The sequence below is a fragment of the Giraffa tippelskirchi genome, chromosome 12, assembly GCF_054371585.1.
Source record: "Giraffa tippelskirchi isolate mGirTip1 chromosome 12, T2T-mGirTip1v1.2.pri, whole genome shotgun sequence".
Lineage (NCBI taxonomy): Eukaryota > Metazoa > Chordata > Mammalia > Artiodactyla > Giraffidae > Giraffa > Giraffa tippelskirchi.
Window position 1 is genome coordinate 86,745,505 of NC_137286.1, and position 23,729 is coordinate 86,769,233.

The 23,729-nt window shown below is 39.3% G+C and overlaps 1 protein-coding gene across 12 annotated transcripts in view; it reads left to right on the plus strand.

The window, feature by feature from the left end:
* Nucleotides 1–23,729, plus strand: part of GPALPP1 (GPALPP motifs containing 1) — a 127,380-nt gene that overhangs the window by 2,409 nt on the left and 101,242 nt on the right. For 8 of the 12 annotated variants that reach the window (XR_014070539.1, XR_014070538.1, XR_014070535.1 and 5 more), the window contains exons 2-7: nt 5,583–5,715; nt 6,745–6,852; nt 11,446–11,551; nt 15,077–15,211; nt 16,118–16,282; nt 20,317–20,415. Coding sequence is in view for 6 of the 12 variants with exons in the window: in XM_081547357.1 (XP_081403483.1) it covers nt 5,583–5,715; nt 6,745–6,852; nt 11,446–11,551; nt 15,077–15,211; nt 16,118–16,282; nt 20,317–20,415 (746 nt within the window). In the remaining 6 variants the exon portion in view is untranslated. The remainder of the gene's footprint in view (nt 1–5,582; nt 5,716–6,744; nt 6,853–11,445; nt 11,552–15,076; nt 15,212–16,117; nt 16,283–20,316; nt 20,416–23,729) is intronic. The other 4 variants (XM_081547358.1, XM_081547362.1, XM_081547359.1 and 1 more) reach the window with 4 other exon arrangements.

A 23,729-nucleotide genomic window follows, 5' to 3' on the forward strand; every position in this document is an offset into this window, starting at 1 on the left:
TTTTCCCATCCGGTAATTCTGTAAATCCATCTGACAAAAACTCTGCCCTGGATCAGTCCAGACATTCACCCCTAGTGAACCCACACCCAGGCTTCCACATGCTCCTAGGTGAAATCTCACCCCTCCACAGGCTAATGCTGCTACAAACTATAATCTCCTCGCTGGCTGGGTTCTCAGCTCTGCCCTGCCATCCTGTGATGTTTTCCCACACAGCTTTCCACCCCAGTGATCAACTTTGACTTTTTAAAGCCTCCTCTTTCTTCTTTAGCCTCTCTCTCCATCACAGAAAAAGTAGATGCCATCTTAAAAACCTTCCTTACTTTTCTGGTACTGTGCCTAAAAACTCTCCTGAATCTCTGCCTGGCTCTTTCAGCTTCCCTTTGATTGTAGCGGAAGAGGGGAACTACCTCCTTCCAAGGCTAATCATTCCATTTTTACTTGAAACCCCTTCCCTCACTTCTGGGAGTTCTTTGCCCTTGACATTTAACTGAAACATTCAGATTGTTCCCATCTTCATGAAGACTACTCCACATCCCCCTGTAGCCGCTGCTCTCTCTGACTGACTCTGGATCTTCATCGTTTTCTTCTTAACCCACTGCATCCTGGCTTCTGTTCTTCCCAGTCCACCGGGACCGCTCTCACCAATTTCACTGTGAAAATAAAGAACCCACCAGTTATCTCTCAGCACCTTTTGTTTTTTAAATAGTTTTTTCTTTTTATTTATTTTTGGGGGCACGGGGTCTTCATTGCGGTTTGCAGGCTTTCTCTAGTTGTGACAAGCCAGGCCTACTCTAGTTGCGCTGTGTGGGCTTCTCCCTGCGGTGGCTTCTCTCATTGTGGAGCACCGGCTCTGGGGCACATGACTTCAGTAGTTGCTGCACATGGACTCAGTCACTGTGGTTCATGGCCTCTAGAGTACAGGCTCAGTAGTTCTGGTGCACAGGCTAGTTACTCGGTGGCACGTGGGATCTTCCCAGACCAGAGATCGAACCCAGGTCCCCTGCATTGGCAGGCAGGTTCTTAACCACTGAACCACTAAGGAAGTCCCTCTCAGCAACTTGTTGCTAAATTCAAGGCACTCTTTTCAGTCCTGACCTTGCTTGACTTCACAGCAACATCCCCACCCCACCCCCACTCCCTTGATCCCTCCTTCTCTCCTCTCTCGGTTCCAGCCACTCTGAGCGCATTTCTAGATACGTCAGACCCTTAGATTTGCAGTTCATTGTGGGTGCTTTTCCCCCTGCGTGGACCACGTTTGCCCCAACCCACACTCCCTTTGCCCAGCTAACTCAGTCTTGTGTTTTGGCCTCAGCCCACCTATCGCTCTTTCTAGGCAGCTTTCTCTGATGTCACTACCTACTCTCATCAAAAGACACTTGGACGCTCCTTATTGATATTTCTGTGACTTAAGCCTGTCACAGGATCAGCAAGCTTTTCCTGGACCAGACAGTAAATATTTTAGACTTCGCCCGTCAACAGGCAAAATCAAGATTATTGTGAAAGTCTGTATGAAACAAAAGAGAAAACAAATTTCCACAAATTTTTTTTAACTCTTCATTGAATTTATTACAATATAGCTTCTGTTTTATGTTTTGGTTTTTTGGCTGAGAGGCACGTGGGATCTTCACTCCCTGACCAGGGATCGAACCAGCACCCCCTTCATTCGAAGGTGAAATCTTAACCTTGGGACCACTAGGCAAGTCCCCAGATTTTTATTGTTGAAATTGAAAACGTAATATGAGTATAATTCTTTTGTAGTATAAACTTACTAGTGAGAAGAATGGAATTGCTTTAGAGGGAATAACATTTTGCTTAATTGGGGTTCAGAATCAGTGTTTCCTGTTATAATCAATTGCTGATCTGTAAAGAGGTTTGATGTGCTATATACTGAGTACTTCTTTTTGTGTCTGCATAATTCTGTCTGATAGATATTACAAGGGGAACATAATGAAATATGTAAGGCATAATCTGTATTCTTATGGAAGTCGTAATCTATTGGTAAAATTACCACTGCAATGGGAGAGCTGCCTTAATAACACGCATCACTGCTCTAGGGGTGAGATGGAATTGTTCATTACAAGCACCTAAAACAATATTTTGAGACATCTTCTATAGTTCTGAAGAATGATACCTATAAAAAAGTGAAGCCAGGCATATCCTCAATTTTATTAGAAAGTCTGTAATGGGGCTTATATTGTACTAACTTATGTTTTCAATATTCTTTTTTTAAAATATTACCATTTCTTAGTATTATTTTATTGTGTAATAATTATTTCTTTTGACACGACCCAAATGGAAAATAAATAATTCTATATTCTGAATGTTACTTTTCTACATTATTTTTCCTGGGATCATTTTTTAAAAAAATAAGGCCTTGTATTCTTTTCAGAGGAGTTTTGTCTTCATCTGTTTATTCCCATCTTTAAACATGTATTCCACGTATTTCTTTAAAAATTCAAGGCAGATTTATCCCTTAGTTATAATACAGCACATGTTTAACCCATTTAACCTTTTAATCATTTGAACTTTACAAAAGAGTATTAAAACCTCATCTTGATTGGAACCAACCCAAAATTAGCCAGTAGTGTCAAATCGACAAATTACATTGATAACACCCATACATAAGAAAAAAAAGGAGCAAAAGAGAAAAAAAATGAAGGAAAAAAGAAAAAAACTTCCCTCTTTAATATTTAGAAACAAGAAGATGGAAAGAACCAATTGTGGGAATGAAATGTAATCTCTTGATCTCTTTCATGGGATTCCCTGGTGGCTCAGATGTTAAGGCGTCTGCCTGCAATGTGGGGGACCTGGGTTCGATCCCTGGGTCAGGAAGACCCCCTTGGGAAGGAAATGGCAGCCCACTCCAGTACTGTTGCCTGGAAAATCCCATGGACGGAGGAGCCTGGTGGGCTACAGTCCGTGGGGTCGCACAGAGTCAGACACGACTGAGTGACTTCGCTTTAACTTTTAACTTTAATCTCTTTCATGTTAAACTATGACTCCCTAGAATTTTGAAGAAAGGGTTATTTGTGGAAGATGGTGTTCTCCCCTTCTTGCCGTATTCTAAAAGTTGCTTTCTCTGGGATTAGTACTACACACAGAGATAAACCAGAAATCAGTAAAGGCATTATTCATCACAATCAGAAGTCATATGTAATCTCCATTTATGGTTGAGGATCATTTACATACTAAGACATTAACTGTTCTGCAATCTTAAACGGCTGTGGGAGACACTTCTGTCCCTTAATTCTAAATGTTTTCCACCTTTTGCTGCTTGATTGTTCTTTTCTATGCATGCTGTGTTACAAGTTTAGCATTTTTTTTCTAAAAGTCCTTCCTTTATTTAATGATATATAGAAGAAAATGCATCCAATTTGTGAAGATAGGGACTTCCCTGGCAGTCCAGCGTTGACTCCACACTGGCACTGCTGGGGGCACAGGTTCCATCCCAGGTGGGAGAAATGAAGTCTCACATGCTGTGCAGCATGGCCAAAAATCAGTCGGTCAGTCTTATTTAAAAGAAAAAAGGGAGGGCGTGGCACGGGAGGGTTAAATAATATTCAAATCACACAGCTAATAAGCAGCTGAGCTGGGATTCATGGCTAGAGTCTGACCCTAAAGCGTACAGCATAACTAACCCCTTTATACCATCCGGTTATGTCTTGTCACTTTGCTTTAGCTACACAGGCCTTTTTGTCCCTCAAGCACTTCAAGCTTGTTCTCTCCATAGGACCTTCGCAGCAGTGATTCCCCCATCTAGAATGTTCTTCCCTCAGATTGTTCCATGGCCACTGTCATCATTTAAGTCTCTGTACAAATGTCTTCTCAGGGGCACCTTCCCTGACCTCTGTCTTTAAAATTACCCTCTCACATGTTCACAATCACCTTTTTAATTTATTTTCTAAGTTATGTCTCTAGAAGTATTTCCTCAATAAATATTTGTTGAATGTTGACCCTTTGTTGCGGAGAAGGCAATGGCACCCCACTCCAGTACTCTTTTGCCTGGAAAATCCCATGGACGGAGGAGCCTGGTAGGCTGCAGTCCATGGGGTCGCTGAGAGTTGGACACGACTGAGCGACTTCACTTTCCCTTTTCACTCTCATGCACTGGAGAAGGCAATGGCAACCCACTCCAGTGTTCTTGCCTGGAGAATCCCAGGGACGGTGGAGCCTGGTGGGCTGCCAACTATGGGGTCGCACAGAGTCGGACACTACTGAAGCGACTTAGCAGCAGCAGCAGCAGCAGACCCTTTGTTGAATGTTGTTTGGTGTAGTAGTTAAGAGGTTCATATCATAACGCTTCTGTTTGGTTGTGTAAAATTGGGCGAGATACTCTCTCTTTACTTCAGTCTCCTTGTCTGCGAGGTAGAAGTCACACTACTGTCCTAATAAGGTGTTGGCAGAATTAAAGAGGTAAACGCACAGAAGGCTCTCGTAAGTGTTTGTGCTTATTGACATTGCGTGGATGGCGTACCTGGAAAGCTCTTTGGAAAATCATATTTCCAGGTCCTCTGCCAGACCAACTGAGTCAAAATCTCTGGGGCAAGGGCCCAGGAATCTCTTAAAAAAAAAATATTCTGGTGAATTTATTAGACATCCAGGCTTGAGAACTACAGCAGTCGAGTTTTAGCATCACTGCTCAGAATCAGCATAGACAATTTTACGTGTGTAACGTCATGCAATAATAATTTTTAATGAGCCATAAAGTAAGAGCGGTTGGCTCTGTTAGTGGGCCCAGAAGACCATTATCCCTCCCTCAGCATCCCCACCCCAGTGCAGCCTCATTCTCTTTTCTGAGTCTCTGTCAGGATGGAGCAGAATTTAGAGTGCGTCTGCTTTTGTCTCTGCTTGGAAATCATCTTGAACAGAAAACTAACTGAGAAGTATGGTAATGCTAGTAAAGATATTTTTTAAAAGTGGTGATTCTTAGTCAGAAACCAGAGTGGATAATTTTGATTTTTAATGTATTAGAGTATGTAATGGCAGATCTGTTGTTTGGTTAGCTCTGTGATGCATTATCTACCATATGCTGTCTGTTAGTAAAAAAGAAATCCTGAAACCATTTTGGCAGTTGCACCAACCAAAATTACAACCAATGCAAAAACTGTAAGATATCAGGGAAATTATGTGCTGTTGCTATATTTATAAGCTCGGATTTTAAAGTTTTTGTGAATCTCATAGTTAACACTGTATAAGACCTGATCTCTGCCTTCCTAGAGTTGGAAAGACTAAACCACTATATGCAGAACAAGAGCAAATGAGATTAAAGTCAGTAATAAATGATAGCCAGCCAGTGCTATGAATTTCAGAAAATAAAGTGTGAAATGTCAGCTTGGGCAGTGGTCCCCAGCCTTTTTGGCACCAGGGACCCGTTTCGGGGAAGACGGTTTTTCCACAGATGGGGTAGGGGGTGGTTTTGGAGTGATTTCAAGCAGATTGCATTTATTGTGTGCTTTATTATTATTACATGTGCCCACCTCAGATCATCAGGCATTAGATCCTGAAGGTTGAGGACCCCTGAGCTAAGAGATTCACTGCAACAGTTGTGACCACTTATGACAAACACAAGACATCTTTTTCAGTTGCAGGACCGGCTCTGCCCCCTAATTATAAAAGTGGTAGTTCAGAGTCATCAGACAGCGACGAGGACAGCAGTTCTTTGTCCGAAGAAGGAAATCAGGAATCTGAAGACGACGACCCCGGCCCACCGGCACGGTCAGTCCGTTATGACGGTAAATGGTAAACCAAGCTCCAATCCAGTACATGTTGGTGAGAGTGGATAGCTGGGAAGAGGCTTCCCTGGGGGCTCCGATGGTGAAGAATCTGCCTGCAGTGCAGGAGACCCAGCTTCCATCCCAGGGCTGGGAACATACCCTGGAGAAGGAAATGGCAGCCCACTCCAGTATTCTTGCCTGGAGAATCCCATGAACGGAGAAGCCTGGTGGGCTACTGTCCATGGGGTCGCAAAAGAGTCGGACACAACTGAGCGACTAACACTTCCCCTTTACTTTCCCAAGGAGCTATCATAACCTGCATTTATACAGCACAAGAAGAAATCACTTCATATTTCATTTCCTCATGAACTATACCTTTTACAGAAAAATGTATCTTAGTAGTATATAGCTCCAGAGATATCTAGAATTTCAATAAACATCTTATATAAAGGATTTTTCCATCAGGTATTATTGAAGTGATTACATATTCTGAATAAACCATACATCATCTTTTAAAAATTATGTGTGCAGTGTGTGCTTTTTGTTTAAGTAAATGAAGAATTCCCTCTGACCTAGCCTTACTCACCAGAGGCCCATGTAGATAAGAAATCAAATCTTTATTATTGGATAGCAAGGCTTTTTTTTTAATATAATGCACTTTAATGACTAAGGGACAAAAATAGCAACCCTTACGAAAGTGAATTTAAAAGCCAATGCCATAAACTCTTTGCTTAAAAATATCTAGCAAGTAGAATATTTGAAACTTCACTGATTAGAGTCTTTATCAACACAGAAAATTGATACATTACTGCTATAAAGAAGTAACCAGTCTCTATTTTAGACCTCAAGTGAATTCCCGGAAAAGATTAGTATAAGATCTGTGGTAGCTTTTCTTTTTTACTTGGAAAGATAAATTTATTGTTTCAGAGTTTATACAACTAGTTGAAGTTAATATGCCTTTAAAAATTAAAATTTCCCTATGAAAAAGCTTCTAACATACATGCATAAAATTGCACTACTATGTTTTCAGAAAACCAAGGAGAAATCAAGATGACAATGACGATGATGATGATGATGAAGGGTTTTTTGGACCAGCTCTTCCTCCTGGGTTTAAAAAGCAAGATGATTCTCCTCCACGGTAAGAATGTGTACCCTTTCAGGCCAGTCTTTTCTCGTGTCTATTAATTCATTATAAAGTTGTCTGAAATTGTTTTTTTGTTTGTTTTGTTTTTTAATTTTATTTTTTTGGCTGCGTTGGGTCTTAGTTGTGACATGTGTGATCTGGTTCCCTGACACAGGATCAAACCTGGGCCACCTGCATTGTGAACTCAGAGTCTTAACCACTGGACCACCAGGGAAGTCCCTGAAATTGTTTAACTCATATATTTATATAACATTTTAAATAAATTTGAAATGAAAAAAAAATTTTAAATCCACATAAGAAAAATAATTATTTACATGTTTATGACACTTAACAATTCATGAAAAACACTCACATCTCTTATTTGATACTCACAACAGTGTTCTGTGATAGGCTGGGTGAAACATGACCCTTTTCCCTTTTTTTTTTTTAAACAAAGTTTCACATATAGCCAATGACTAGAATCCTGGTATTTGATCTTTTTTTTTTTCTTTCTTTCTTTCTTTTTTTGGCTGCACCACTTGACATATGAGATCCTAGTTCCCCAACCAGTGATCTAATTCAGACATTTTCTTAATTATTTATTGAAAGAACAGGCAAGTCCCTATGTACCAAATTACACAGTTAACTTAACTGAACCTCAAATGTGTCATCCATGGATTAAGATAGCAACACACCCCTTACAGAATTGTCATGGTGATTGAGATGTCATATCTGTAAACATACATAAACGTGTGAACATATAGTAAATATTGTCTTCTCGAAATGACAAAATTTTTAAATGCTGAGTATGAAATTGCGCACCAAATTGTTTATAATTCATAACAGTATATCCCAGTGTGCAAGAACAAGTAGGAAAGACTGTTGTACATTTTATATTCAGAGGTATAATCACAATTCTCCAAGCCAGGCTTCAGCAATACGTGAACCATGAACCTCCAGATGTTCAAGCTGGTTTTAGAAAAGGAAGAGGAACCAGAGATCAAATTGCCAGCATCTGCTGGATCATCGAAAAAGCAAGAGAGTTCCAGAAAAACATCTATTTCTGCTTTATTGACTATGCCAAAGCCTCTGACTGTGTGGATCACAATAAACTGTGGAAAATTCTGAAAGAGATGGGAATACCAGACCACCTGACCTGCCTCTTGAGAAACCTGTATGCAGGTCAGGAAGCAAGTTAGAACTGGACATGGAACAACAGACTGGTTCCAAATAGGAAAAGTAGTACGTCAAGGCTGTATATTGTCACCCTGCTTATTTAACTTCTATGCAGAGTACATCACGAGAAACGCTGGGCTGGAAGAAACACAAGCTGGAATCAAGATTGCTGTGAGAAATATCAATAACCTCAGATATGCAGATGACACCACCCTTATGGCAGAAAGTGAAGAAGTAAAAAGCCTCTTGATAAAAGTGAGAGAGGAGAGTGAAAAAGTTGGCTTAAAGCTCAACATTCAGAAAACTAAGATCATGGCATCTGGTCCCATCACTTCATGGGAAATAGATGGGGAAACAGTGGAAACAGTATCAGACTTTATTTTTGGGGGCTCCAAAATCACTGCAGATGGTTGATTGCAGCCATGAAATTAAAAGACGCTTAGTCCTTGGAAGGAAAGTTATGACCAACCTAGATAGCATATTAAAAAGCAGAGACATTACTTTGCCAACAAAAGTCCGTCTAGTCAAGGCTATGGTTTTTCCAGTGGTCATGTATGGATATGAGAGTTGGACTGTGAAGAAAGCTGAGCGCCGAAGAATTGATGCTTTTGAACTGTGGTGTTGGAGAAGACTCTTGAGAGTCCCTTGGACTGCAAGGAGATCCAACCAGTCCATCCTAAAGGAGGTCACTCCTGGGTGTTCATTGGAAGGATTGATGTTGAAGCTGAAACTCCAGTCCTTTGGCCACCTGATGCGAAGAACCTGACTCATTGGAAAAGACCCTGATGCTGGGAAGGATTGGGGGCAGGAGGAGAAGGGGACGACAGAGGATGAGATGGCTGGATGGCATCACTGACTTGATGGACATGAGTTTGGGTAAACTCCAGGAGTTGGTGATGGACAGGGAGGCCTGGCGTGCTGCGATTCATGGGGTCGCAAAGAGTCAGACACGACTGAGCGACTGAACTGAATCACAGTTGTCAGCTTCTAATTTTCATATAACTTTTTAGAAGTAACTGCCTCTGACTAAAACTCAAAACACTTTTTATTGTGAATATAAAACAGTTTTTGTAATGGCGTCTGCAAATAAAAGGGTGCTTATTATTTAAAAAAAGGAAATAAGAGGGCTGGGCAATCCATGGCTGTTTTTATATTGCCCCCAAGCTAAGAATGATCCTTAGGGGGCCATTAAAGTGCAAAGACAAATATGCAGCAGAGACCAAATGTGGCCCTCAGAGCCTAACATTTTCTGCCTGGCTTTTTATGGGAAACTTGCTGACTGCTGGGATATAACATTCCTTTCAAGAAAATAGTTATTAGAGACATAGCAGTTTCTTGAGAATTCTGTCTTGACGATAATAAAATATATGTTTGAAATAAACAGGTGGTAGGATATATTGGAAGCAAAACCTTCCATAAACCTGTAGCATGCCGTGGTTATGTTCCTTTACTATATTTTAAGATTGTATGTATTAGTAATTTTATCCTCAGAATTCCCCAAGGCCAGAGAATTGAGCTGTACTTGCATTTGTAGCTCTGCTAAAAACTCAGAAAAAACTCTTACAGCTCTTCCTTATACTTTATAAATGACAACTAATTTGGTCTCTCTTAATACCACACTTCCGCATTTTTCATATGTACAGTTGTTTCGGTTCCTAGCAGTTTTATGAACCAAGACAAGAGGTAATTAAGTGGCCAGGATCAGAACCCAGACCTTGTGACACTAGTACTGTTTTTGCCCTGCTGGGAAACCTGTGTCTAAGACTCTGGTTGAACATAGTGCCATGTGGGAAATTCAGCTTAGGACATGACTGCCATTTTGGTTGGTTCCACTAACACAGGGACATCTCTGGAAAAAAGCAAAGATAGAATGGAGAAACTTAACAGTATGAAAGAGTAGAAAGTATCATTCCTCTTTTTGTTTTTTCCACTCAAAAAGTAGCACTTTGTCTTTCGAAGACCTGGAATTTCAGCAAGTTTTCTCTTTTGAACAGATGTTAGTTGCCTTAGACTGTGGCAATAGGGCAACTTGAAAGAAAATGAACTCTGACATCAGATAGACCGGGGTTCAAACTCCAGCTCTGGGGACTTCCCTGGCAGTCCAGTGGTTAAGCCGCCATGCTTCCAATGCAGGGGATATAGGTTGATCCCTGGTTGGGGAACTAAGATCCCATATGCCATGCAGCGTGGCCAAAAAGAAAACCAAACAAATAAAGCAAAAGCTCCAGTTCTGCCACTTACTAGTTTGTGTTGTCCTTGGGCGTCATTTTGCTTAGGTAGAAAAGGGAGCGACTAAATACCAACCAGGTTTTTTTTTGAGGGAAACAGGAAAATGCACTCTCTGGTTGAAATAAGGTTAGCATACTACCTTTTCCTTTCTCTCTGGGTCTCAGATGAACTTATTTTCTTTGTTACACATTTCTGCATCATAATTGGGTTGTTAGTGAGGATGAAATATTGGTTTTTATACTGCCTTGACACGTGTAACCATAAGGAAATTACTAATAGCTGTTGTACGCATTTGCTACGTATGTCCTTAAGACTCCACTTGTACTTAAGTAGTTCTGACTGTAATTACAATGCCACTAAGGTATTTTTCAGTGGACAGTGAATATCAAAACTGAAAGCCAAGGCACAAGATAAAAAGATCTTCACAGGCTTTAGTCCATAATAAGGATTCTTTTTTTTGGTCATTATTTTTATTTACCGTAGTTCTTTTAGGAAGTGGGTTTACACCACTGCCACAAAGGTTGAGAATTAACTGGTTTAGCATCTAATCATTAACTAATAAATAGAAAATTAAAGTGCAGAAATTAAATTTTTTTATGATACTCAGTAAAAAAATGCTAGGTTTGTTATTCAGTGGCTCAGTCCTGTCTGACTCTCTGTGACCACAGGGACTGCAGCATGCCAGGCTCCTCTGTCCATCACCAATCCCGGAGCTTGCTCAAACTCATGTCCATCAAGTCAGTGATGCCATCCAACCATCTCCTCCCGTGTCTGTCTCTTCTCCTCCTGCCTTTTATCTTTCCCAGCATCAGGGTCTTTTCCAATGAGTCAGCTCTTCTCATCAGGTGACCAAATTATTGGAATAGCTTCAGCTTCAGCATCAGTCCTTCCAATGAATATTCAGGGTTGATTTCCTTTAGGATGGACTGGTTTGATCTCCTTGCAGTCCAAGGGATTCTCAAGAGTCTTCTCCAACACCACAGTTTGAAAACATCAGTTCGTCAGCTCTCAGCCTTCTTTATGGTTCAACTCTCACAGGCATACATGAATACTAAGTTACAGAGTAAAAATAATACATTGAATAAGATTCTCATTTTCCTCACTTGTTGTTATTATCTGGCTTTTTATTATTTGTGTGAGCTTTTATTGAAAAGTAAAAGTCAACTGAAAGCTGACTTTTTAAAGGTACGTTTTATTTTTCAGGCCTATGATAGGTCCTGCACTACCACCTGGTTTTCTTAAGTCTACACAGAAAAGTGACAAAGGCAGAAGTGATCCAGGACAAGTATCATCATGTTTCAACTCTGAGGTTTGGGGATTTTTCTATTAAAGAACAAGATGTAAGAAACTCAAGACTTTACATAGTAATAACTGTAATCATTTGACTCAAGTGTAATGTAAGATGTGTCATAGTCATACTAGTTTGGGATTGTAGCATAGGTAGACGAAATCAAAAGCTGTCAGAGACCTGAGATTCTGTTAGGAAAATAACAAGGCAGTTATGTGTTGACAGGGTGTGACCTATTCATGCTTCTCATCCTTGAAGGGAGGCTTTTAAGTCCTAGAAAGTAGAATACGGTGAACCGTTTAAGGAATCGTGATTTGATGCAAAAGAGAGCAAGCTGAGAAATGTTTAAATAGTGGAATAATTATTATAAAATATTGAAATTAACTTTGTCCCACCTAGTTCTGGTACCATTATTTAACAGGGTCATTCATGGGTACATGATGTTGTGAAAAGAAAGAGCAGGTGACTCTGGAATCAAGGAGGAAGTCTATTTTCTTGTTAGAGGGCTAGTCCCTAACAATAGCTGAGATTTGAAGAATATAATTTGTAATGCATTTTCTCCATATGTGGATACTATTTTCAGCTTCTCCAAAGCCTTACAAAATAATTACGATCTGTATCTTAGAGATGCTAAAAGCCAGAGAAATTGGGTAACTTACTCCAAATAGCAGTTTCTACTTAGCAGAGCCAAAACTCAGAACCCAATTCTTAGGACTTTAAATCACTGTTCAGTCTGCTGTTCTGCAGTGCCTTCCTATATGTGAATTCATAGACTCCTGTGCATCTCCACTGAGAATTCATCAGTTCCACAGAGGTTGTTTCTGAAGGAAATATAATTCAGTGGTTAAGCTCCTGAACTCCACCATTTACTCATTCTTTCAACGAATGATATAGAATACCTACAAATGATTATAGAACACTTAAGTGTGTCAGGCACTTAGTCACAGAAATCAATCTGACAACAAATTCTGTTCCCACCTTCCAAAACGTCCAGAATTCAGCCACTTCTGCTGCCACCCTGACCCAAGCCAGCATCTTGTTTCACCTGTGTTATTGCTGGCCTTCATGTCTCAGCCCTTGATGCTCTGCTGCCTGTTCTCAACACCGCAGCTAGAGTGGCCTACATAAAGTCAGATCGTGTCGGTCACACTCAAAACCAACTTGCTGCTCCCCTCTCTGCATAAAAGCCAGAGTCCTTACAGGGCCCTCTGCAATCTGGCTTCCGTTAACTCCCTGGATTCCCCTTACTTTGATCTGACCACACTGGGCTTCTTGCTCCTTAAATATGCCAGGCAGGCTCCTACCCCTGAGCCTTGATACCTGCTGTCCACATCTCCCCCATATGTTTATGTGGCTGGCTTGCCACCAGCTAGAGCTCTTTTAGCTGCTAAAAACAAAAAGTCCAACTCCCAATGAAGCTTAGTCTCAACCTTCCTAGTTACCAAATGGGTTGTTTGTATAACTTCCTGAATGATCTATAATCTGTATTCCCAAATTAAGGAAAATGTGTTTCATACCTAAGATGAGGTCTAGAGATAGGGTCATTCCAGGGTTGGTTAACTTAATGGCCTCACAAATCACCCAGGACCCCAGTTTTGTATGTCTTCTCTGTCCCTTGCAGTATGTTAATTCCTCTTAGGCCGACCCCTTCATTATACCAGGAAGCCTGCCAGAGTCCTAAGATTCACACGCAGGGGGCAATGTCCAGACACAGGAATGAACCTTATCTTGTATCCCCCTTTTAGGGGGAGGAAAACCTCTCCAGGTTTCCCATAGACCTCTCCTCAAATTTCTGTGGCCCACGCTAAATCATATGCCATGCTCAAGCCAGTCAGTTGGGGGTGAGACCAAAGTGATTGGCTTAGAATTATCAGCATTTTCCCCAGGAATTAGAGAAGGTTTTAGTTTCCTGAAAAGAGCATGATTCCAACCAGCATGAACAAAACACTGGGTTCTCTTAGCAATAGTTATTGGTTGGAGCTGTTACAGTCCCTACAAATTTCAGGCCTCTACCTTTATAAAACTATCTCTTATTAGAAGGAAGTGTAAATATCATTAGCTTATCCCATCATCCTAAATGTCAACACTCTATTAATACCACATTTCTTGTAATTTTTAAAGTTTATTATATCTTTTACATTTGCTCGTTTTATGTCACCAAGTATTATGTTTGTAGGGGGCTATAACTATGTTTAAGATAATGTCTTTGCTATCAAAGAGCTTACTGTTGTTGAGAAAAGCGAAAACATTTAAAGTTAAATCATTAGCAGTTGAAATAAAGGAAATAATAGTCTGCTATAGTATAAGTAGAAAAAATACTGGCTTTGATCTTAGAATATTTAAGTCTTAGGTATAAGTTTTATAACCTCAGACAAGTTGTTTGATCTTTCCAAGTATATTTCTCTAAACCTAGGTTTCCTCAAAAAGAAAACAGGAATAATAATGCTGTTTCCCGTTTCATTATGAGGTTCAAATGAGACAAAGTCCAGTTATTGAGAGAGAGAGCGCACGTGGCTTAGAATCAGCCACCAGACAAGGTGTAATTATCTAGTTATTTGTGCTGAGAACAATCACTATAAAGGCTCAGAGAAGAAACCACGGAGAGTTACGGATGAGTGGTTAACGGGGAGAGTGTCAGCAGCACAAATTCACTGCCCGATCCTGGGACTTGAAAAAATAAGAGGAAGCAACTACCTGTCACAGCTGGACACAAACATCTTATTGTTATTCATCTTGTTGTTCATCTTATTCTCCTCCTCGGGGTCAAGGACTATTTTAAACCCGAGTGTATGTAGCATCCAACACAGAGTCTTACATGAAAACCCTTTATTACAGTGAATTACCAAGAAGAGTTTGAATTCAATGTTTGCAGTAATATTGTATCTCTAGAGTAGCTTGGGCCCCAGATTCCCTCCTCTGGGCCAGCACTTTCAATAATATTGTATCTCTAGAGTGGTTTGGGCCCCAGATTCCCTCGCCTGGGCCAGCACTTTCAATAATATTGTATCTCTAGAGTGGCTTGGGCCCCAGATTCCCTCCTCTGGGCCAGCACTCTAGAGTGGCTTGGGCCCTAGATTCCAGCACTTTGGAAGGTGTTGCACAGCATTTCTGTTTCCGTGGACTGTACTAAACCATGAAGGCTAGTAGAGCTTCCAGGAATGTCTTATTCACGTGCTTCTTCCAAAGAGCTTTCTGTGCCAGGAAAGAGAATGGTTTCAACTCTGTCTTCTCTGACCACTCCCCTGGAGTATTATAGAGGAATTGTGAGGCCACATCTGTGTCCATCAGGAGCAGAGCTGAGTGAGTTGATGATCCCTGCCATGGACACAGGGGCCGAGGCGGGACAGAGCTCCCGCCCGGGATTTGTGATCTCTGCTGCACTTCCCGAAGGCACAGGGAAGGTGCTCAGTGATGAGCCAGTGACACAGTGTTTGCTCTTTTGTTCTGTTTCTAGGTTATCGGTCTCAGTTAAATTTTGAGTAATTTAGGATCATTTTCTATAATGTGTCACTCCACTCTTGGTTTAAAGGTCCTGTCTTGTTTCAGAAGGAAACAGACAGCAGTGAGGAGGAAGACATCGTTGGGCCGATGCCTGCCAAAGGACCAGTTAACTCCAGTGTAACAGCTGACTTTGAAAAGAGGGCCCAGAGAATGAAAGAAAAACTGACTAAAGGAGACGACGTAAGTTTCAAATACACAGTACACTTTACTCTGAGAAATCAACCAGATAGATCAAAAATCTCAATCTTGGTAACAGACATTTGAAAAATGTCCTTCTGCATGTGTATGTATATAAAAATTTGGTCTCTAGGGTAACTCAGAAGCCATAAAAGGAGAAAACTGGCAAATTTGCCCAATTAAAAATGACAGTATGGCAAAAGATTACATTATCCAAAGAACAATAGATGAAAGTATTTATAACATATATGACCAGAAAAATCAGCCATCTATTAAATCCTTTTCAGTTCAGGTCAGTTCAGTTCAGTTGCTCAGTCGTGTCTGACTCTTTGCGACCCCATGGACTGCAGCACGCCAGGCTTCCCTGTCCATCACCAACTCCCAGAGCTTGCTCAAACTCATGTCCTTCGAGTCAGTGATGCCATCCAACCATCTCATCCTCTGTCGTCCTCTTCTCCTCTTTCTGCTTCTGCCTTCAGTCTTTCCCAGCATCAGAGTCTTTTCCAAGGAGTCAGTTCTTCACATCAGGTGGCCATAGTATTGGAGCTTCAGCTTCAACATCAGTCCCTCCAATGAATATTCAGGACTGATCTCCTTTAAGATGGACTGGTTGGATCTCCTTGCAGTCCAAGGGACTCTCAAGAGTCTTCTCCAACACCACAATTCAAAAACATCAATTCTTCAGCACTCAGCTTTCTTTATAGTCCAACTCTCACACCCATACATGACTACTGGAAAAACCATAGCTTTGACTAGACAGGCCTTTGTCTTTCTCTTAATGTCTCTTTCTCTTAACATCTGCCTCAGTTGAGAAGCATAGTCACTTAAGCAGTATTCTACACATATATGCACACATGTCCACACTTTCCAGGCTACTTTTTTTTGTTTAACTTTTTATTTCTCTTAAAGGATTCATCTAAACCAATTACGAGAGAGTCTTGGATGACTGAACTTCCTCCAGAAATGAAAGACTTTGGTCTCGGGCCCAGAACTTTCAAGAGAAGAGCTGATGGCACATCTGGAGACCGATCAGTCTGGACCGATACTCCAGCCGACAGGGAAAGGAGAGCTAAGGTGAGAGGGCTTGTGCGTTCCTGTACTTCTGCCCATGTTGGCTCTGTTTTGAAAAAAATAGAAGACAGAATTATTCCAGGGTACTATTTCTTAGCTTATGATTCCAAAGGGAAAAGATTTCCCCTGAAGGAAAGTTACAAGAAAAGAAAGCAACACCAGTTGCTTCCTGTGGATTCGCTTATACTGATACTGTTTCCCAACAAATTGTCGCATTAAACCTCAAGAGAACCTGGAGACGTAAGTTTATTAACCTCATTTTATGAAAGGAGACACTGTCCCCTATGAGGACAATGACCCTATGAGGTCATTTTTTTTTCTGGAATTAAATGCTGGTAAGTGATGAACAGTAATTCCATTCTAGACCTTTCTGATTCCAAATCCCCCAGCCTTTATACATCATACTGTCTCCATGAAAGTTTCTTTTAAAATATCTTGGAAAAAACCAAGGCACAGATTAACCTAGCAAGTTAAGTGATAGATAGTGACTGTCTCTGAAAATAACAGTGCACTAAACTTCACATTACTGTCAAGATAGGCAAAAGAGCCCTTTCCTTAATACACTGAATAATTTACCAAAAAAAGAAAAAACTATGCGTAAAATACATCATTATTATTAGATTTTCTTTTCTTGGATTTCTACACTTATTATGAAATATTCCATTGTTAAGTTACGAATCCAACCAGTACTAACTCCTTAAATTCACTTCATCAGAGATTCCAATTTCCTTGAGTTGTGATGCTATCTTAAGTGCTTGACTAATTGCCGCCTAATGATTATAACTTATCAGTTCTAAATTAAACAGTTCCTTACTTAATTCATGCCCCTAACTCTGTTTGTCTTGTTCATTAGTACCTAGAATTATGAAGATTTCTATTTTCATTCTATAACCAAAAATTGAATGTCTCTTCTGGCAAGCATCATGTTTGGTCACAGGTGACAGAAAAAACTCCTTAAGACACTTTGATTTTCATGAAGAATTGGTTGTGAAATAGTGTTGCTCTTAAAATGTGGATGGTATGTGGAAATCGCCTCATTTTAGCAGAATATGTGGCAAAACCGTTAAGTTCTCTTTTGCCCTGAAGATTCAAGGAAATCCAAGAGTGATAATAGAAAGGTGAGGTGAAACAACACGCTTGGGGGCAGAAGAGGCGACAGAAGGTGGGGACAGAAGTGAGCCCCACCCCACAGTCCCACTAACGGGCATATACCCTGAGGAAACCGTAACTGAAAAAGGTATCGGTGTTCCCTGCAACACTGTTTACAGTAGCCAGGACATGGAAGTGACCTAGGGGTCCATTGACAGATGAACGGATCAAGAATTTGTGGTATTAATACATGTACATAAAAAGGATGCATTTGAGTCAGTTCTAATGAAGTGGATGAACCTAGAGCCTGTTACACAAAGTGAAGTAAGTCAGAAAGAGGAAAATTAATATCGTATATTAACACATACATACGGAATCTAGAAAGATGGTACTGATGAACCTATTCGCAGGGCAGCAGTGGAGACGCAGACAGAGAGAAAAGACTTGTGGACATGGTGGGAGAAGGGGAGGGTGAGACAAATTGAGAGCATGGCATGGAAACATATACACTACCATATGTAAAATAGAGAGCCAGTCGGAATTTGCTATATGACTCAAGGAACTCAAACTGGGGCTCTGTGACAACCTGGAGGGGTGGGAGGGAGGTGGAAGAGGGAGAGGACATATATATACCTATGGTTGATTCATGTTGATATATGACAGAAGCCAATACAATATTGTAAAGCAACTATCCTCCAATTAATAAATAAATTTAAAAAATTTAAAAATGTGAGTCCCACACTGTGAATGACTAGTGTTGGAATTCCTGTCTCCTCTTTCTTAACTGGTCTTTTATAAAAATAACTTACTGGCATTTTTATAATTTAGCCTTTAAGATTGTCTCCAAAAAGACAACTTAATACCCTTGCTTACATGGATTTTTTTTTTTTAATATTTTTTAAATATGTATTTATTTGGCTTATTCAGGTCTTAGTTGCCGCATGGAGAATCTTCCATTGTGGCATGTGGAATCTTTGATTGCAGCACACAGACTCTCCAGTTGTAGCACGCAGGCTCAGCTGCCCTGTAGCCTGTGGAATCTTAATTCCCCGACCTGGGATCGAACCTGTGTCCCTTGCCTTGCAAGGTGGATTCTTGACCACCAGGAAAATCCCTTATGTGGACTTTTTATTTGTGCTTTTTTCAGACCTCCTGTTCCTCATTGTATGTGAGTAGATGTCTAGCCTACAGCTAGATATGCAAGAAGTCTACCTCAAAGAAAAATAACACAGAAAAATGGAACAAAGAGAAAGTAACCAGTACAATTTGAACTTAAGATTTTAGGTCCTATGACTGAGTTCTTTAGATCTAGTCACTCTTTTTCCAGCTGAAAGTGTTTTGTTGTATATTTACAACAGACTCACAAGGGGATTATTAATACCCCTTAAATCTTATGTGGTACTATATCACAGCACGTAATACCGCAGACTTATATTTGTGGTAGAATTTATCACAGAAAGTATCACAGAGCTGTCCTTTATAAAGGTCATGACTAATTTTTGATTTTTGTAACAGATCTTAGTCAAGTTTCCTTTTTTTCTCTCTCTCCAAATATCCTTTTTGTATGTTTTTTCCATCATTTCCCCCTTTTTTTAACATTTATTTTATCATCTTAGTTTTTATATTTGGTTCCCCAGCATTCATCTCCCTACCACTAATGCCAGCATGGCCTAACGAAGTAAGATTGGAAAGAAATGAAAGGACTGTGCATAAAGTAATTGAATAAGATCTATTATGGTCTCACCTCCCAGTCTTGACTAGATTTACTTACTCTCAAATGGTCAGGTCTTCACCTCCATCTTATCAGAACATCATTTTTCTCTTAATATTACAAGTAAAGAATCTGTTGCTGGGAAAATTGTTATGGAAAAATGAGAAATGAGCTACTCCTATATTTTTTAACATACTTTATTACGTACAGTGTTGTTTTAGTCCATTATTTAGATAAAAATTGGGGTCTTCTTTGACTTTCTTAAGCAAATAGCAACACTATAAAAACATGCTTTGAGAAAAATAGTTTTCAGTTGTTTTTGTCTGAGCCTTATTCATTCCTGGTTGGGGCTGTATTCTCCAGAATATTTTTTTTTCTAACTAAAATTTATTGGAAATTTACCTAAGTATTCCATCACTGTGTGTGCTATAGTAAATGGTATATCTTTTTAAATTTCAAATTCTAATTGTTCCTTGCTGGTATGTTTTGTTTGTTGGCCTGGTATCCTACAGCTTTGCTGTGCATCTGTGTGTACCCAGTCATGTCCAACTCTGTGACCCCATGGTCAGTAGCCCATCGGGCTCCTCTGTCCATGATATTTTCCAGGCAAGAATACTAGAGTGGGTTGCCCTTTCCTTCTCCAGGGGATCTTCCTGACCCAGGGATCAAATCCACATTTCCTCTGTCTCCAGCATCAGCAGGCAGATTGTTTACCAATGAGCCACCTGCGAAGCCCCAGCTTTGCTATACTTGCTTATTAATGCTGAGTTGTTTATAGATTCTGTGGAGTTTTCTACATTGACACTCATATGTCTTCTGTGAATAAAGATAGTTTTATTTTTATTTTTCTAGACCCCTTTTGTTTCTTTCTCTATATTTTTTTCCCTCAAGAGTGTTTTTCCTGGTTTTGAAAACAGTAATTAAGATTTCTTCTTAAGCCTTATTTTCTCTTCTGCGTTTTATTACCATTTGTCAGACTCATCTTTGAGTTTGATAAAATCCAGTTAGTTGATTGGATAGAGGTTTTGTGGGCTTTTTTCTTGTTTTCAGGAAAATGTTAGAGTAGGAGACTAACAGATCCCTTACCAAGAATATTAACATTTCTAGTGGGAAGGGAATCAACAGGCCTGGCTTTGTCTAGTCTCCTGTTACTCAATCTGAATTAAAATATTAGTATTTCTTGTTCATTTTTTCCTGATAATGTGGTTCCATAATGTGTTATCTGTTCATTCCTCAGGAGGTGCAAGAAGCAAGAAAGTCATTCAGTAAGAAGGATGAAGAATATATATTGTCAGGAAGGGATAAGAGATTGGCTGAGCAAGTATCCTCATACAATGTAAGTCAGAGAATAAAATGTATAACCTTTCTTTTTTTTTTTTTACATCTTTTAATGCTCTCATTTTTTTCTCTTTTTGTTGTTTCTCTTTCTTTTATATGTTTTTCTTTTCATCTCAGTCTTTTTCTGTACATCTGTTCTGAAAAATACTCTTGTATGTACATATATATATACATATATGTATAGTCCTCATTTTGTGGGCTTTTTTAATGCATCTCTTAGTATTTTCAGTTCATTTTTTACTTGAATCATATATCAGAAATTCAATTCCTGGAGATGGGTAGCACACGATCAGAAAGTAAGAGCCCTATTAACTCCTAGAGATCCCAGTTCATACGTTTCTAAATATAAGCCAATTTGGAATATTTGATGTAAAGAGTTAAATACAAGTATGAACCTTTAAAATACAGTTCAATTTAAATTTGAAAACAGAATTCATTGGGCAAATTGTTATTTTTGTAATTGTCTCTTACTCATTTAAAAAAAAAACAGCAAAGAAAAAAACTGATATTTCACTCAAAGAATAAATAAACCACTGAACCCTTCAGCTCCTGAAAGGTCTTCAGGTGTTTAGGAAAATTACCTTCTGTTCCCAGTGTGTCAGTTTATGAAAAGTTCTATAAGCATTAAAAATATAGTTAGCAAAAAAAAAAGTATATATACGTGTGTGTATATATATATATAGTTAGCATGGTTTCTTGGGTGTGTGTGGACCAGTACCACAAACAGTGAATCACACGTGAAACATTCTTGGAAACTGACCGGAACTCCAACCCACCTGGAACATCTGTGACAACTGACCAGCTCAAAGTCAAGTCTCAACAAAATTGAAACAATAACTATCATGCAGACTATATTCTCTGACCACAAAGAATTTAAGTTAAATTTCAGAATAACTGAAAAGCCCTACACAACTGGAAATTCAAAATTTAAACTTTGCATCAAAGAAGACATGATAATGGAAGTTAGAAAATACCTGAATGATCCCAAAATAGCACATGTCGAAATGTGTGGGATGCAATATAAAGTGGTATTTAGAGATAAAATTTATAACCACGATAAGTTATGTTAGAAAAGAAGAAGAGCTGACAATTAGCAGGCTAGGCCTTTTTCCAAACAGGCGTTTCTTATAAAACTGAATGAATACGGTGTGGCCCTGCAGCTCTACCCGTTGGTGTACTGAAGACAGACGAAAACATGTTTTCACAGACTTGAGAGTGCTTCACTCACAATAGCGTTAAAAGGACTTCTGTAGGAATCTTCATAGGAATGTTATTCATAGCAGGTAATTTCTTTGATAAGCCCAGGTATCTATCAATAAGCGGGGGCGAGGGGGAGTGTATATATAATGAAATACTACTTGGCAATAAAAAGGAACAAATTACAAATAAATGCAACATTGTGGATTAATCTTAAAGTCATTATGCTGAGCGCAGGGAGTCGTACCCAAGACTTCATACACATGTACCACTGTATGATTCCATTTATATGAAGCTCCACAATAAGCAAAATGAGTCTGTGGTGGGAAAAAATCAGAATAGTACTTGTTGGAGTGGAAATGTGGAGATGGACAAGAAAGGAACATGCAGAGCTTCCTGAAGTGATGGAAATATGTTTTTCACATATTGCTAGGAGTTCAAATTTAAAGCTTAGTGAATGTAGTGTTAAGATTTGCACACATTTCATTGTATGTAAATTTACTTTAAAAGAAAACAGTGTAAACAAATATAGAACATGTAATGATGTCTGCAATTTACTTTAAAATGCTTCCAAAAAATTAGGGTTTGAGTCTTATGGTGAAATTTTGGTTACTTATGAGATCTACTTTTCAAAATATTAATATGATCTTCAGGCTGAACCACCTCCTAGTATTGATAAATTGAACAATCTTTATAAAATATGACCTTGAAGGCAAAAGACTTGGACACGACTGAGCGACTAAGCACACGAAGGCAAAAGAGAAACCAAACAATTAGAATCTTAACATGAATTTTCAAAAGCTTCTAAGAAACTATCACATTCAAAATTAATTGCCCTAGCTTTTTACAAATTAGTGTAAAACATACACGTTTTGTTAAATTATTAAATTTGGTAAATCAACAAACTGGTCATTTAGCAAATTGATCTCACATGAGTTGGCTTTTGGTGTGATTTTCTGTGAACTGACTGCTTCTAAATGTTTTTATTACTTACTTATAAGTTTGGTCCTCTGTGTCAGTCACAGTGTGCAAATTGTGCTAAACCAGGTAGACAGCACACCTGAAACAAAGTGATATAACAGTTCATTTCTTTTATCACAACAGTCCACTTGAATTGTGTGAATTGACTATAATAGTCTAGTGGTTTAATGTATTCCTCTGTCTTTCTTGGTGTTCAGTTTACTACTTTAGGGGATCAGTCAGTGGAAACTGACCATTTTTTTCCCTCCATTTGTGTTCACTTTTTGTTACCTTCTGCAGTTTCGCCCATCAGTGTAGACCATTTTCCTCAGCATCAGCTCTAGGAAGTACAAGCAGGACTTCTGCAGCTTCTCACAGTTTCTCCAAACTCTGCTGTCTGTTCCCTCCAGCTCTTTCTTAAATCTTCAGCCCTTCCCTTCCAACTCTTGGTAGCCTGTCTACCTTCATCCTTATTGTCTCATTAGTGAATTATTATCTCATTAGTGGAAGAAGGGAGGGAAAATGTGGAGAAATTGCAGTAAAAGATTAAATTTTACAGTATAAATGTTTTACATTTATATGTATACATATAATTATTCTCCATTATAGTTCTCCATCCTCAGATTAACCCTACTCCCGTGCTATCCTTTCTCTTTCCCCCTCTGTTAATACCAAACTACCAGACAGAACCATCTGTCTTACGGGACACCTGTGTGAGAACCTGGGGGGATTTTAACAGCACAGGTTCCTGAGATCCACGGTTGGCAGTTTTGATTCACTGAATCTGTCATGGGGCTCAGGAATCTGTTTTTCTTTTCGACCAGTCAAGGGTGGAGAGAGATGGTCTTTCAAGTATTTTTACTCCGTATTTACTGAGTATTATCACCTCAGAAAACTTCTCCTGGACATCCAAAAATAGTTTGGATGTCATTATAAGTGTTGATAGTTAGCAGAGATACAATTTATAGCTTGTTTTATTATTTTTTCAGTATTTCAAATGGAATCTAAATGCCTTAGCAACTTATTATCAATTATTATCCTTTAAAAATATGTATGAACAAGCTCTTCCTTAACAGTTGGAAATTTTATTTCATCCTTTTTTCCCCCTTGAATACATAATTTCATTTCTCTTATGCCACAAATTTTATGTTAATG